This window comes from Netta rufina (genome assembly GCF_964035555.1).
Source record: "Netta rufina genome assembly, chromosome: 8".
In the NCBI taxonomy this organism is placed as follows: domain Eukaryota; kingdom Metazoa; phylum Chordata; class Aves; order Anseriformes; family Anatidae; genus Netta; species Netta rufina.
In genome coordinates, this window is record NC_140131.1 from 2,515,832 (window position 1) to 2,532,052 (window position 16,221).

General features: G+C 37.0%; 1 protein-coding gene across 4 annotated transcripts in view; it reads left to right on the forward strand.

Annotated features, from left to right (window-relative positions):
• The first annotated feature begins 126 nt into the window (after window positions 1-126).
• ITGB3BP (integrin subunit beta 3 binding protein) overlaps window positions 127-16,221 on the forward strand; it is a 28,856-nt gene continuing 12,761 nt past the window's right edge. For 2 of the 4 annotated variants that reach the window (XM_084291417.1, XM_084291416.1), the window contains exons 1-6: window positions 127-216; window positions 3,779-3,821; window positions 6,987-7,122; window positions 12,434-12,515; window positions 14,515-14,593; window positions 15,753-15,846. In XM_084291417.1, coding sequence (XP_084147543.1) covers window positions 212-216; window positions 3,779-3,821; window positions 6,987-7,122; window positions 12,434-12,515; window positions 14,515-14,593; window positions 15,753-15,846 — 439 coding nt within the window. In that variant the 5' untranslated portion in view covers window positions 127-211. The remainder of the gene's footprint in view (window positions 217-3,778; window positions 3,822-6,986; window positions 7,123-12,433; window positions 12,516-14,514; window positions 14,594-15,752; window positions 15,847-16,221) is intronic. The other 2 variants (XM_084291414.1, XM_084291415.1) reach the window with 1 other exon arrangement.

Below are 16,221 nucleotides of genomic sequence, written 5' to 3' on the forward strand. Positions count from 1 at the left end.
GAGGGGCGAAGCTCCGCGCTCGTCCCCGGGCCCCGAGCACCTCCCGGCCGCTTGAGGGACCGGGGGCTCCCCGCCCCGACCACCGCCCCCGTCCCGCCCCCCAGGGCCGCCCACCGCCCTCCCGGCTCCGTTTCCAGTCGGCGGCGTTTGGCCGCTGCACGGCGGGGCTCGGGCGGGAGAGCTGCGTGAGGCGGCGGCTGGAGGCGCCCTCATGTCGTAGGTAGCGGGAGCCTTGAGGGGAGGGGGGGGCTCGGTTCTCTCCTCCTCCTGACGGGGCAGCTCGGGCACGAGAGCTTGGTTCTCCTCGTGTGGGGTTGGAGGGGTGGCAGGAGCCCTGTGGTGGGGTTATGGGGTCGTGCTGGATCCAGCAGCCGGGCTGTGTGCTGCTGGGGGAGCTCCTGCTTGCTGTGGGGAGGGCGCGGGGCTGGCTGGGCTGTCTTTCCGCGGGGCTGTGTCTCTTCGAGTTGGCTCTGTCAGGAATAAATCCTGTCCGTTTCGTGATTCTGGCCCTGTTCTGTGGAGTTTTGGCCTTCTGAAGAACAACTAGGGGGGAGAAAAAGTGCAGGGTGTTGCTGATTTCCACCCCGGTAAGGTGAGGCCGTGAGGCGCCAGCACGCCGCCTGCGTGTGGGTTTGGGGTGCTGTCCCGCTTCACAGCTCCTTACAGCTTCAAAGTTAACTTTTGTTAAATCTAGCGCAGGCTTCAGCTTCTGCCACCTTTACTGTGGACTGCTGGAAGTTAAAGTAATCGTAGAATGGTCACACAGAGAAATTGATCAGTACACAAGCTTTGATTTCTGGTGTTTAAGTGTGTTTAACTACCAACATGGATAATGATTGTGCTTTCCTTTTGCTTTTCCAATTAACAGTACAGTTTTGTTGGCAGGTTTTAAAGATGGAGCAATACGGAAATAGCATAGAGGTGCTTTATTTTTTCCCCCAGTCAAAGCAGAAACTTACGAGGAAGCTAAATGAAATGGCCTCAAAGTGGGCTACAATAATCCCCAGAGTATTTTTAATGAAAGAATATAGTCTTAATTTTTTTTTTTTTATCCTAATCTGTCTGTGATTGCTACCATTATATTCATTCATAAACAGATTATGATGTTAAGAAAGAGAAGGATATGTGGAGTTAAAAAGAAAATAAGAAATCAATTTCTTTCTATAAAGTTAAACTGCATACCTAGACTCACAGTTAACCTCAGATTAGTGGTTTCACCAAAACAATATGTGAGTGAGCAAAAATCTCTGAATATTAGTGAGGAACTGACAACGTGGCCTAGAATGGTAGGTTAACAATATGCTATAGCAGTAATATGCAGTTCTTACACCTGATAAACGTTATGGGTAAGTAATCCTTGCAGGGTGTACAACTAGCTATAAACGTGTTGTCATACTCTGCGTAGTTCAGAAAATACAATAAGCCTTGTTAGGGAATTTTGAGCCAATTCAAGAGTAGGAAACTCAGATAAATAAGTTGTTGTAAACTGTAATCACATCTGCATGACCTTTCTGCCTCTTCTTCACACTGGCTAAAAAAAAGGTAAACCAAACTAAAGTTGATGCTCTTCCTCCATGGTGTTTCCTAAAATGGGAATTTTGGGGAATTTTGTTTGCACTTAGATGTGAACATCAAAAGATGTTCATCTTTTGAAAAATCTGAGAACAAAGGCTTTGGCTGACTGGGTCTCCAAAACTCACCCAGACATCTAACGTGTTTCAGTGGTCCTAGCCAAGGAGTGCGTTTAGGCTAAGAGCAGAGATACTAACTTGTTTTGGCTGAACAGCAAATGCCCAGAGATTTTTGCATTCTCTTGTTATAGAATCAGAAAGACAATTGCTAAAAAGAAGACGACAAGCAAAAAAGGCTGCTGGGTAGGACAGAATCTGACTGGGACGAGCAAGGCTAAGCTGACCTCCTGAAGCCAAACGTGTACCCATACAGCTGCTTCTAGCGTAAAAGTGCTTGTCTGGAGTGAGGCTGCTTCTTCAGCACCAGGGCTCAGGGTGTTTGCTGGGGTTTTGCAGGCCAGCAGAGGGCAATTCGGGCTGTCTACAGCTCTATTGCCATACACAATATTTGACAGACTTTAAATAACATGGTCTTGACCAATCCACAACTTTTTCTGTACAAAATTTTCTAAATGTTTATAATTTAGTGCATTTTTCATGCAATTTCTCATTTATCTTTATCCTACAGCTATGTTCAGTCCAGATTCTCCTTTACTTTGGCTCCCAGCATCTTTTGAAGTCCATCATAAAAACTTCCATCATCACAGGCCTTAGTATAACATGCAAATGCATTGGCCCCTAGAGCACCCTTTCGGAGTAGATATATTAATAAATATAATGTTTCCCTGCTGCCACTGGGGTGGAAGATGTAATGGAGTCTGCATTCCTTAAGCAATATGGATTGTTATTTAAAAAGGAAATACATTGTAAAGAATTCCATCAAACCAGTACAGCTTTGACTGCCCTTTGGCAAGAATTTCAGTCACTTTTTTTTTAATTTAAATGTTACATGTTTACTTGGCTTTTTTTTTTTTTGAGATAGAATACTTCTTTCTTTTTTTTTTTTTTTTTTTTTTTTGTGTAATGGAGATGATTGTAAACCAGTATTCACTAAAAACCTTTACCAGAGTTACATTTCAAAGATGTGTTTTCCACGTTCCAATTTTTACAACTCTTTTAATGCAGGTTTGGAGCAGTACCGTAAATTAGAAGAGGATGTGTTTGGAATAAGGTCATCTTAATTCCTTACAAGACAAAACATTCTTTTCTGAGATGAAAATTGCGCTAAATTCTTGAAATATGATGTATTTTCCAAATCCTGTTTAATTTGATACAGTATATATGTTTCTTGGGGATTGTTCATATAAAGATTTTAGTTTTTTTTTCTTCATTGTTTTATATAATGCTTTAAACTGTTGTTAAGATTTAAGAATGTACTTTAAAAGTTTCAGTTGTCTCTGGGAAAAATAGTCTTAATTTATGTTGACCTTTCTTTCCTTTGAGCTTTTAGTCTGCATTCAATAAAATTTTGATGACTGCTCTTTAGAAGACAGCTGTACGATATAAAGTATTATAAATATTCAGCTTTCCTCTTCTAGCGTTGCCATTAACAGCTGGGCATCCAGTTCAGCAGAGCAGATTTTGCAGAGAGAGCTTGGCATGTTCCTGAATCAGTATAGTGAAGAAGACTAGAAAATAGTTTCTTATGGTTTGGGGACCTGTAAAGACATAGAGCATCTGTTCCCCAGTTAAGTCATAGTCTGGTAGCACTGAATCATGTTAAGAGCTAAAATGATGGGAAGAACTACTTTTTTCACCTTGGCTGTACCTGTGCTTTAAGTGCCTGATGCGTTATTTCTACTAATGGAAAAATAATTTCAACCTTTGCTCAGAAGGTAGGTAAATAATAATGCTTTTGCATTTTTTCATTGTTTATAGTCCTTTAGAAAGAGACAAATGAACATTTTGTGTTCTGAGCAATTTCACTTAAGTGTCTTAATTTTTATCTCTGGTATAAAATGGAGAATTGGATTTTTCTGCACAAACACTTTATCCTTCTAAACAAGCCATGTTTTTGTTGCACAGTATTTTAATCAGTTAATGTATTTGTTTTAGATGAGATTAGTTTTCTTGTGCGGTATAAAAAAAAAAAAAAGCAAAACATATGAAAAAGAAAAATGTCTTTACAATTACAGATTATAAACCTTACTACTAGAAATCTTTGTGTTTAGATGACCATAAAATTTGTCCGTATTTTTATCTTGCAGAGCTAAGAGATCACTGAAGTTGGATGGTGTTAAAAAATATAATGTAAGTATTTTTGGTTTCTGGAATGATTTAGGATACGTGTGTGTTTACATGCACATATATCTGTATATAAACATGGCATTTCATTAGTTATGCTTGTGTTACAGATTGGTTGCTGTCCAGAAAAAAATCTCAGGAAGGCACAAAATTACTGATGGAAATATTAGTATAAAATCTGTTGTGTTCTATTTGTCACAGAACTGCCTGGCTTTAAGTAATGTATAACTGAATGAATCATTTGAAAATAGTGGGTGAAATATGCATATTTTTATTGCCTTCCCTATTTACTCAAGAGCTGAATGAGTTAAGATCCTTGGTGAAATCATTTATTAGAAATTAGCTCCGTTATCCTGGAAGCAAATGTTCTGCCATGTAATTGTACATGTAACAATATGGAATTATGATAATGCTGTAATCTGCATATTATAAACTGCAAAATTGAAATGAAAACATTAAAGGCATTTTCATGACAAGGATATAATTACCTCCCTCAGCAAATCTGGCATAATGAAACAATAAAGTACTAACACTGCAATAAATTTCACCACAGTTATCACAATAAAAATAAAATTGTACTGTTGCTATTATTTTTTGTAAATGCAGCTATAGTATACTCCCAGTACCAGCATGTCATGACATATGTCAGTTTATTATCTGCTTCCACCAACAGTGGGTGTTGCTGCAGACACCAATGCAGAGAAGCTTGTGAGGATAGCAGTATTTAAAGGAAGGAAAATTTTGGAAAAGTGTATAAAGAGGAAATAGCTGGTCAGTAAACGAGCTCCCAATAAATCTCCACGTCTGTGTCCTTTTGAAGAGCTTTGTTTATATGCAGCACGTACTTGGAAGTCTCGCTGGTAGTTTGCAGAATAGAAATGTGCAATTCTAAAAATTTGCTAGATTTTTTCTTTCTTTAAAGAAAGATGGCAAAATACTGCAATGGCACTAAAAAAAATCATTAGCAATTTAATTAGCAGCTTAGTGTACCATTACCCAACTTGTTCTGCTCAGAATGCAGCTGTGACTGTAATTTTGCATCTGTTTCTTGGGTTGTAGTAACGTTTTTGTAGATGAGTGGTCCAGCTGAAATTACACACAATTCTTTTTATGCCTTAAAGCTATTCCTTCCCTGCCTCCCTCCCCGCAAGATAAAAAGGAAGAGTTACTTGGTGGTTACCTGCGTTCAGGAAACCTTGTTCAGCATAACGCTTAACAAAAGCCCATCTGAACGATGAAAACTTTTATTGGAATCTCAGTAATAATGTGGGCTTACACTATGATTTTTAATTCATACAATGCCTCTAACAGGTACGTAATGATGATTTAAAGTGTGCTGTGATTAAATAACAGTATTGAAGGTAGAAAGGAACGTAAGGTAATAAACACACAAGGTTTATGTGAAGTATCTCTCTTAGTTCTGCCCCTTCCATTGCCATTTCTTCAGATCCTCTCCCGTTTTTCTGGAGGACCTCATTCCACCTGCTGGTCAGACTACCCAAAGTATGCTCAAACTAACCAGATCAGAATCGAGTGTTTTTAAACTTTTTAATTTTGGTATGCTACCATTTATTTATATTTATATATATATGTGTGTGTGTGTGTATGTGTATAACTGGACTAGGACCCTTCAATCTAGAACAGAAGTTCTTATTGTCAAATAAATACTGTCCTTCTAAGTACTACAGTAACTTTTTTTCCAGGTAGCTGCTCAAAGGAGTCTTGACTTATATCCAGAAATATGGTGGCTGAGGTGACTGCTGGTCAGTGTTAAGCAGGAAAAATGTTCTGAAAGTGTAAGCAGATTGCAGATTGTCCCTGTTTCAAAAGAAAATTTATGTCAATTAAATGCCTAAAGTGGTATCAATACTTTACAGTAATTAATATTTCATTTAAAAAAAAATACGCACACATTTCTTCAACCTGGGTGAATGTGGCATAGTATTAGTGCTGACAGACTGATGGTTTCTATCAGGTACTGTTTAAAATACCAGTAGTCTGCAAAGAGAGTATGAACAGCTGATGCAAAATGATTTAGGGTATTCAAGACTAAAACAAGACAGATTGATTTCCAGGTGGGATAAGAAAGCTAGGTAAGTGGGCAGCAAATTATATCCTTTGAAATACAGTGTAAGTCATAATCCTGATGACCAATACTAACACTGTTAGGTTCTAAATTAAGGATAACCGCTCAAGGGAGAGTAAGGGAAGAAAGGCATCAGAACTGCAGCTTTTTGTAAAAGAAATAGAAATAGCATAGCTAGCAGCACTGGAGATATAATGCTGTTCCATGTATCAGTATTACATCTTCACTTGAATTAGAATTAAATGTATTGTCACTGTTTTAAAGTATAATTGCAGAAATTATACTTGGAACCTGTATCATTCCGTGAAATAAAATGAGTGTGAACATAGGTGGCGGTACAAGTGGCACAGGAAATGCTTTCAAATGAGAGATGAAAAGATCAGGAAGCTTTAATACGAGTTCGGTGCATAGACTTCTGGAGCTCATGCTGGAATTTTGGTGAAGCCTAGAACATAGTAGAAGTTGTGATAAAAACACTCATTCGTACAGATAACCATAGAATGCAGGTTTATGTAGGTGTGAAAAATTGAGTATTGTGCTTTAGGACAGTTAAATTAACAGCTGGCTGGAACTGAGAAGAAAACTTCTGAGGGTTACATAGTTGCCTGTTATGCTTATAGCTACAACTCATGTTCCTGGTTTACTATTTATTCCACCTGTAAGCATAGACTTTTTAAACGGAGTTTACTTGTTAAAACACAGTAACAATTTAAATCTATAAACATTAATATTTTCTTGTATTAAATTACTCAGCAATGAACTACAGCCTTTTCCCTGGGCTTGGATTCTTCCTGGATTGTAGAGTTTTGAGTAAAACCAATGTTTGCACATGTATTATGTGCTTCCCATAAACGGGAGTAAAGTTTGGAATTACTTAGAAAAAAAATCTTTCACCTGATAGTAAACTTTCAGAAAGGCTTTGGCTGATTTGGGATGCAGTATGCAACTCTGCTGATAGGAAGGGTAGAGGCTGAAATGTATTTGCTTTGCAAAAGGAAAGTTTGTTGTGGGTTCAGATGTACATAGATGCCCCTATATCTTCAGCCAATGTTGATCCAGATTCTCTGTCTCTTATTACATCACAGCCATCTGAAGCAACACCTTTGACCAAAAAGAAGAGTATAAACTTGTACTCACCTACAACAGGAACGCGCCAGATAAGTCCATTTTCATCTCCCACAAGTCATAACGCACGAGATCTCAGAAATGGCCTATCAAATGGTTAGTTGAACATTTTGTCTTTCTTATTGCAACGTTTTTCTGGTTATTGGCCTGATTTAGTAATTTATGTCTCATGTTTGAGTTCTTTTTTGTCTTAAAGCTTATGTACTTCCCAGTTTGGTGTGGAGGGGCAGGCTTAGCTGTTCATGCCAGAAAAATAAACGCACGCATCCATGCACACAGACTGCATTTCTCAGTTCTGAGTCTTCCTCTATGAATATTGAAAGTTACGTAGATGTTATCAAATCAAAGCTAAAAAAGAAGCTGAATTAGACTAACTATTCTCCTTTGCCTTCTTTTATGTAATTTTTGTACCATTGTTTTTCGGAGTAAGGCAGTGTTTAATTAAGTTGACGTAACGCTGTCACTAGCTCTCAGAAAATATACCTTTACTGTGAAGTTATTTCCCATTCTGTTTAGGACATATGTCCACTCACACAGTCAGTTTTTTCATGCAGACAAAGTATGACTGCTCAAGAAGTATATTTTCAGTAGACTAACCTGCTTATATACGTTGTGGATTTTAAGTGTAGAAGAATCACTAACTCAGCTAGTGTGACTTACTGTATTAAAAAAATAATACAAAGAGACTTGCCATCTTTCCCAGATAAAGCCCAAGAGCTTTTTTTTTTTCCCTGTAATATAACTCCTATAAAGATGGTTGTCTCAATATGAAGACTTCAAATGATTTAAAAAACAACAATAATAACAAAAACAATAATAATAATCTGTCAATTCCCTTATTAGCATATTCCTTGTTAAATTCCGTCACTATCTTAAAAATAAAAATAAAAATAAATAAAAAATCTTGAATTTGTCTGGCTTTAACTTTCAGCCATCAGTTCTTGTTATGCCTTTTTGTTGGGTTAAAGAGCTTTTTATGCCCCATATATTTTGGAATTTATGTGCAGTAATTGAGGCCTCACTAACATTCATGAATTATGATGAGTAGAAACATTCTGAGCAGGCTAGAATAACCACTGTTTGAAATTTATCTAGATGTCTGCAGATTTTTGTACTAGCTATTGCACCATTATGCTCTCATGAGGATCAGCAAAAGTGAATTTCTTCACACACGCACACAAATAATAGATTTTTATTTTTTTGGAAAGGAATGTTGGAATTCTGTCAAAACTGGCCAAACTAAAAACGAAAATTACTAAAATATCCTGCAAGTGGAAGGTACTATAGTCTGTGATCATTACATCCCTTTTCCTTAATAAAAATAGCAGAGTACCAAAGCATACAAGTGTTTTGGTAGTAGTATAGCTATGCAGAGTTACAGGCTTTTGTGTGGTGTTTTTTCATTAATTTATTTTTTTCTTCTAAGTAGTAGTCATACTAGAAAACTAAACAGAAATAGCTATATATTAATTCTTTATTTTGCTGTGATTATTCCTTATGACCTGTCTTTACATCTTCCTTACCTGTTTGTCAGACAGTTTTAATGTCAGTTGAGTTTTTCTTGAGCATTCACTGCCAATTGGAAGGTTCACAACTTTCCTACCAGGTTGACTGCTGATTTCTGTGCTCCCCAGAGTAGAGGTTCTTCTCTGTCAGCTTTTAAATTGGGCATTTATCCCCAGAACTAGTACAAAAATGACTTTCAGCCATCGACATTCCAAGAAGCCTTTGGAGGAATAATTAGACTAATTTCTCTCCGCTCTCATGGTGAATAATATCATCTCTCAATTAGTTGTGTAAGCCGGGTGTCTTAAGATAGTACCTGTATTTTAGAATACCCTTGTCCTCACAAGCTGTGAACTGATATTTCCTGGATTATGTGAAGAGTCTGTGTGTCCTTCTTTCCTTTGTGGCAAATATAACATTCTGTATCCTGTACAAAGAAACCTGTCAATGAGGAGAGTTTCCAAGAGGTGTTCTCCATCCGATCAGAGATCTTTTAGTGCAATCAGTTGATGTGCCCATACTGGCATCTTCCATGTCACAGAAGGGTCAGTTATTTTTCCACACTTAAGTTAATTGTTTTGTCTTGACATGGCATCCTACATTCTTACCCAGAATGGAACAGCAAGTAATCGGATTCCAGCAAAGTGACTGCACATTAAACCTAGTAGCTGTTGATCACTGAATTAGGACTGCTTGTATCCTGAGGGAAGAATCAGATTAGAATAATCTATGTCCCCTTTCTATGTTATCCTTTTTAACACTCAGCTTTGCAAAAAGTTTTTAATTTTTTTTATGATGGTAGCAGTGAGATACAAAATTAAAAATACTGTGGATCATTAAATATTTTCTCTTGAATATTCCTGTGTATTTGTATTTTTCTGCTTTAATGACTCTTTCCTTTATTTTAGCCGGGTGTCCTTCTGTGACACAACACATGGTAGTGTTTTAAAACTTTCCTTCAGCAGCTCAGCATTTGTATTACATGCCTCATCTCTTAGGTAAAATCAAAAAAGGGAGCAAAACATCTTGTACTAAAATGCCTATCTACTACGATGTCAATGGGAAAGGTGAACATGTACTGCATTTCCATACTATTATTAAATATGGACATAAGGGAACATTCATTTTGCCTATAAAAAGACAGATCACGTGATCAGAGCTGACATTTAGATGGGTAATTATTCAGTAATGGAGTACGAGCCATCTTTGCCCCCATGTTCATATAGCTACAAGCTGGTGGAACAGACTTCTTATATCCCAGCTTCAAGTTGTCCTTTTAAGTCCACCGTTTCTCTTCTTCTGAAAAGACACTTTCATTTTAAGTGTTGCAGTGTTTTATCAGATTATGGATATTACCTGTAGGTGAGGTGTTACTGTATAATCTGTATTCTATTTTTCTGTAGGAATGAATTTTTATTACAAAATAATGCCATTAGCTATAAAACAAACAAACAAACAAAACCAACAGACAAACAAAACTTAATTTGTGTTTTATAAAGTATAAAAAGTTCTCTGAATCCATCTCGCTGGAGGCAGAAGGAAATTACTTGTCTAATTTTTGAATAACAGTGTGGAGGAGTGCCTCAAAGAAGACTAAATCCCTACAGAATGCTCAGACTCTTCAAAAGTAACATTTATTTTATGAGAAAACAGGAACCACCCCAATCAATTTACTTATGTTTAAATCAATCCAAGATTCTGTCATTCCATAGCACTGGCCTAAAAGTGCTATCTGTTTGATAACTGATGACTGATTGAAATGAAAGTACGCTAGATTTAAAATGAAATCTTTTGGGGTCTTAACCTTTAGCTACTGTGGTGGAACAGCTTGAACTTCGATAGCAGCTTGTCATTCTGAGGTATTTCTAAATGTTTTACAAAATATTAAAATTAAAACTTAATCTATCCCTGTGTGCTGATACTTCTGTGTAATAATTCAGATCTAGGTAGAAGAAATCAAAATGTGTAGTTCTTAGTGTGGCCTCTTTCTCTGTCTAATGTCAGAAAGGAGAGAGATTGAAGTAAAATAGGGAAAGTATCTCATTCTGGAGGGTCTGTTCTGGGATGAATGCATTTGGTAAGGCCACAGTAAAGACCTTACATATCTGTTGTAGGGATGGATGTAAACTGTCTGAAAATACCATGCTGTGAACTTCTTTGGCACTGTTTGGCTACAAGTACAGTGAACTAAAGCTGAGTGTTATGCAGTTCAAAGTTGCCAATTATTAAATGTGCTAATGATTTAATTTTTTAAGAGGAATACTGTTACCAGAAGAAAAAAAAAAAAAAAAGAATGCATCAATTATGCCTCTGCCCCCTCATAGGCATGCATACACCTCCACCATTCTCTCCTTAATGACTGTCAGATCCAAATGAAGTCTGTTGCAAAGCAGGATAAAACTGTGCTCAAAGAAGTGAAATTGTACATTGCAACAGAAAAGAGTGATACTGTCATGAGAAAATGAGAGTGTTTCTGGGGGGAATTCTTAAGGTGGGAATTACTAAAAACTCACGTTATATGATGTTTTTGACTTCAGCCACAATCAAAAATAGTCTCTTTGGATGTGACCTCTTTTTAGGTGGAGCATAGATAGATACAACACCTGAGGTGTTGAAAGGTGACCATATAGGCCGTGTGAAGCACGGGACTGTGAATAGTTATGGCCTCGCTAGTTTCAGTAGACTCACCAAGGACTTTTGTGCTGTGATGTCCTATGAAGTGTGACAGTATACACTATTTTTTGAGAATTAGTTAAAAGGGATGCAGTACTCTTTCTGCAAGAATATCACCCTCCTGATGTGCTAACTGGAAGGCAAGCAGAACTGACAAGCTAATGTACTGACTTTAAAAGCAATGGTAATGGACACTATGAACAATATTTAGTCTGTTTTGTTCTCATGTGATTTGTCTGAATTGTATAAGTAGTGATAAGTTGTGTAACCAGATGGAAGTTCAGAAAGCTTGTTGTGATCAGAGATACATTGCGTATCTTGTGTGTTATACATAATGAGGTTATTGAGCCACTTCAGCCAGCAGCCGATGAGCTAAAGGTGTTATTTTGTTCCTGCTCTACTTTTCCTCATCTCATCTGCTTCACTGAGAGCATCCTCCCTGTCCACCTACTGTGGGAGAGCAGCCTGTGATAGACACACTAGAACCTGATCATTTGAGAATGCCCAGCCTACAATGACAGGAGGACAGTTTGTTTCCCTGACATCACTAGTGAGTCAAGATTTTGCTAACAAATCCACGGGAATGGACTTTTATGGTAATAACCTATTCCTGTTCCCTCACAAAGCGTGCAACTGCTGAAGGTATTGGTGCACTGAAATATAGAAATATGGCTCGACATGCAGAATAATGGCAGCTGGCATATGATTTATCATGCCCCATCGTATGACAAGTTAGAGTATTATATTGTCAGTATGGTATGTCAGAGCCTTTGGAAATAATTTGCACTGTCTCCTTGTAGTTGTTTACAAGACAGAACTAGGGGCCAAGCACTTATTAAAGGGAATGGAGGTTTCATTGCTCAGTCATTGCGGTGTTTTCATGGTAAAGCTCTGTGCTAATATGTTGTATTTAGGCAGCTAATAGGATTAAAAAAAAAATGTAGAATGCAGACATTGTCAAAATTATACAAAATTCCACTTATTAATATGATAATGCCGAGCTTTTCACAAATATAAATGTCATGGGAATTGATGAGAGGTCAAATTATGAAAGAATAAATAATAGTCAAGTTAGGGTGTTTCATTACAAGGGAATCTGCCCTGCTTCATAAGTGAGTGTTTTTCTCTATCTAAAAGATCATTTATCAGTCAAGGTTCATGTTAACACCTTCTTCACGTGCTTCAAATACTCAGTGTTTTGTTTTTATCATTGTTTCTTTCCTTGTAGACCTCCCAGGAGATGGAAACGAGCAGAACGAGTTGGAAAGCAGATTATCCAGAAGAGGGCAGTGTCAAGCAGAGAAGGATGCGTAAGCGTGTTACGTGCTTTGTGGATGCAGTGCCGTGATTTTTGTTTAGGAGAGGCTGATATTTCATATAGAATTAAATTAATAGCGATTATTCTTTAATAATTGCAGTTGCTCAGGATTGGATATGTGAAGGCACTGCCTGGCAGGCTTAGTTACAGGTACAAATTAATGCAGGGTTTGCAATACAGCTGTCCAGCCACTTCTGGCTCTCACTGGTAGTGTGGGGCATATGGCACTCTACCAGTTATACACCCGTAGTACTACATCATGAGGTAGCATAATTAAGGTACCTAAATGAAGATATGCTTTGTCTTTCCAGACTCTTCTGAAAGTATACATTCTTTACCTTATTTTTGGAAGTATTAACTGCCAAAGCTAAAGGGCCGGTAACCACGGGACACTGAAGTTGTACATGGTGTCCCAGATGAAAATTCCGTTGTGGCTCGATACTCTAATTCATATGTATGTTTTTACTAACAAATAATATTTGTGACATTCAGTCAACTAATTATTATGTTTCTTATACTTGAAGTTGTGGCTCTTCCTTTTGATTATTCCAGATGAACTTTTGATGTGTGTGTGTCTCCCTCTCTTCTTTTTCTTGTGTGTGTGTAATGGACACTTCCCCACCATTAGGTAGAAATTCCCTCATTGTCGAATGGTACCTTCTTAGGGATGGAGCTTGACAGACAGTAGAATTGTCTGGATGGTATGCTAGGTAGTAAAAAATTACATCTTACAGTAACATCAGTGGAAAGCTGTAAACTCTGATGAAAAGGGTTTTTTGGTTTGGTTTGATTGTGGGTTGTTTTCTGTCTTTTTTTTTGTCTTGTGTTATGGCAAATCCCTTGATCAGTATTTACAGGCGCATTTCATAGTGATAGGAACCTTGAACCTGCAGAACAATTTGAGTAATCAGAGTCTCCCTTGACGTGTAAATGCTTGCATTCAATAACTCAGTATGGTTTTTTTTAATACAAGGTTTTTGGAAGATTAGTAGTTAGTGACATGTCAGAAAAAAAACCACATTTATAAACTAACACCTACACGGTAATATTTATGTGAACTTCCCTTCACTTTATTTTTGCAGGTGGAGAATACATTGTACAATACACAGACATTGGTGTTTTCTTCTCTGCATAGCAAAGCCTTCTGTTGTCACGTTGAAATGCAACGATGATACTTTTATTTGCTCATACTGTAGTTGTCTTTCTAAGTACCGAAGTACTGTCTTTGGGATTTCTTATGAGCATGATTCTCCCTTCTGTGGGAAGAATCAGCAGAGGGATAATTTCTGTTGTCTCTGATTTACAAGTTTGCATGCTTCCAAGAGAAACGAGCCTAAACCTTTATTAGAGGACTTTTCTCAATACATATTCAGTGCAAATCCTTAGCCATGCATTAAAGTCTGCCTTTTAGATCTAATCTGCTGCTATTTTATTTTAATTTTTATTATAAGTATCATTCATCTCTGAAAGCTGGCCATCTTTACACTGGTAGTAAAATATATTTGTGGTGTGAAAGAGGAGATAGCACAACAAAGCTGGAAAAATGACCTTGTGCTATTTTGTCCCCGTGGAGCTCACTATTAACTTCTTGTGTTTCTTATGGTTACGAGCAGTGGTGTACGATCTTGGAGCCCATAGGCCTGGGGAGCTTGAGCTGTTGATAAAATTTCTGTTCTTGGGAATAAATGAGTTAAAATCCTGTTTTACCTGTCCTGTGTGATCATAAGAAAATCCTGATAGCTGAACTTGAGTTTCTGTCCTTAAATTTAGGATACATCCTTTTGGTATTTCCTATGTAAGTCCTTACAAAAGGCAAGCTGTATTTGGTGTTTATATGACACATCCAGGTTGCATAGTCCATCTGTTCACAGTTTATCTCCATCCATCCTGGGTACAATGTTAAGAAATTCTGGGAAACATTGTAAACACTGATTTTTCAGTAAATTGTGATGTGACTAATTGAAATTGTTTTATTTTATTTTTTTATTCAGGTTTGCAGAATTGCAGTCCAAAGTGAAAAGTTCATTGGTTAGATTTCTGAAAACGAGAGCAAGTCTGACAAACCTACAGGTCTGGTTTACACCACTTTATTTATTTTTAATCTACATTTAATATAGGAATTGAAATAAAAATGAAATCTTGTATATAACATTTGAGTTTAAAGGAATAGGGAAGCAAAAAAAAAAATTCTAGAAACCAGGAAGACTTGACCTGGAAATACAGAAAACACACTCTCCAAAAAACAGAACTTAGTAGCTTTTTTTTTTTTCCTCTTAGAGAAGTTGATTTTCCAAGAACACCATTTTAAATTTGTATCTCTCTCCTCATTTTGTACAGGAATAAAAGCATATGAAGTAGTTACCAGCTATTATTTATTAGTTGAAGTATGAATTATTACTGCATAGATTTTTATGTCCTTGAAAATTAAATATCCCTTTGTGTTGAAGTGATTGTACTATTTAATTTACCTCTAATGTATCAGCATTTAATAGAGTCTATTTAATACATGCTAAAATGCAAACCATTCTTCTGGTTTATTCAAATTTTGTTTCCTGAATAAATTTAGCACAAGCACAAGGTTGCTTGCTGTGTATCAATATCCTTGAAATAGTTCAGTGTACTCAAAGTATTTTATTAATTTATTTTACTTGCATATGTAGTCTGACAATGTATTATTTACGAAAAGAAAAAAAAGCTGCTACTAATTTAAAATCTTTTAATTTAAATGTTTATTTAGAATCCTATTGAAAAATCCTTTTTATTTCTCCTAAGATTGACACCGTAAGTTTTCAGATCTACCATGAAATGCTGGGGAGTGTATTCAGTAGTGTTAGATGCTTGTAGATTTCCATTTTACTTACATATTACAGCAAGCTTGTACATGCACCAAGATTGCTTTTCTGGGGATCAAGTGCTAATCTGTTTAAACAGCTGAAGACTTACGAATGAAGCGCAAATAACAGGAAATTTTTAGGTAATACTTTTAAAGGTACCTGAATGCCGTTTTCAAAAATGACATACGTTCTTACACCCTTAAACTCTTTAATCCCTCTGATTCTGTGAGGTGAAGTCTCATGCATCGTTGAGAGTTTATGAAAAAATCCCCCAAATTCTGTCTTTCAGATGTAATTAGTAAGTTGTTTCCATCTATGTAGGTAGGTTGAGAATAAAACTTTACAGTGTCTTTTAACTGTGGTTTTTTTTTTTTTTTTTTTTTTTTTTTTCTCAGGCTTTAGAGGGCAGTAGAGAGCTTGAAAATATTATTGGCATCTCAGACTTGTCTTGCATCTTGAGTGCTGAAGTGCAGAAAACCCAAGTGCTAAGTAAGGAGGATTTTCGATAATATTTATCCCCTTTATAAAAATTTAACTATGACAACTCCAATTTTTTCCTAGATTTATACACCGCTCTGTGTTATGGCGGAGTGTTGTACTCCAGGCCTCTAGCATGTGAATTCTTCTGCTCACAACAAATACACCTTAAATGTCCTTGTGCATCCAACTAGGGACATAAAAGAAAGGCAACCCCAACAGCTCACTCTTCTAACTCAGTCACGGATGGAGAGGAAAAACTTGCAAGAGCAACACCTTTTCTTATGTAAATGATTAGATACTTAGTGGGCAGTTAGCTAGTGATTAGGCTAAACGTTTGCACTTTGATTGCATTGCCTTTCTTCTCTTTTTGCAAGGAAGTTGTTT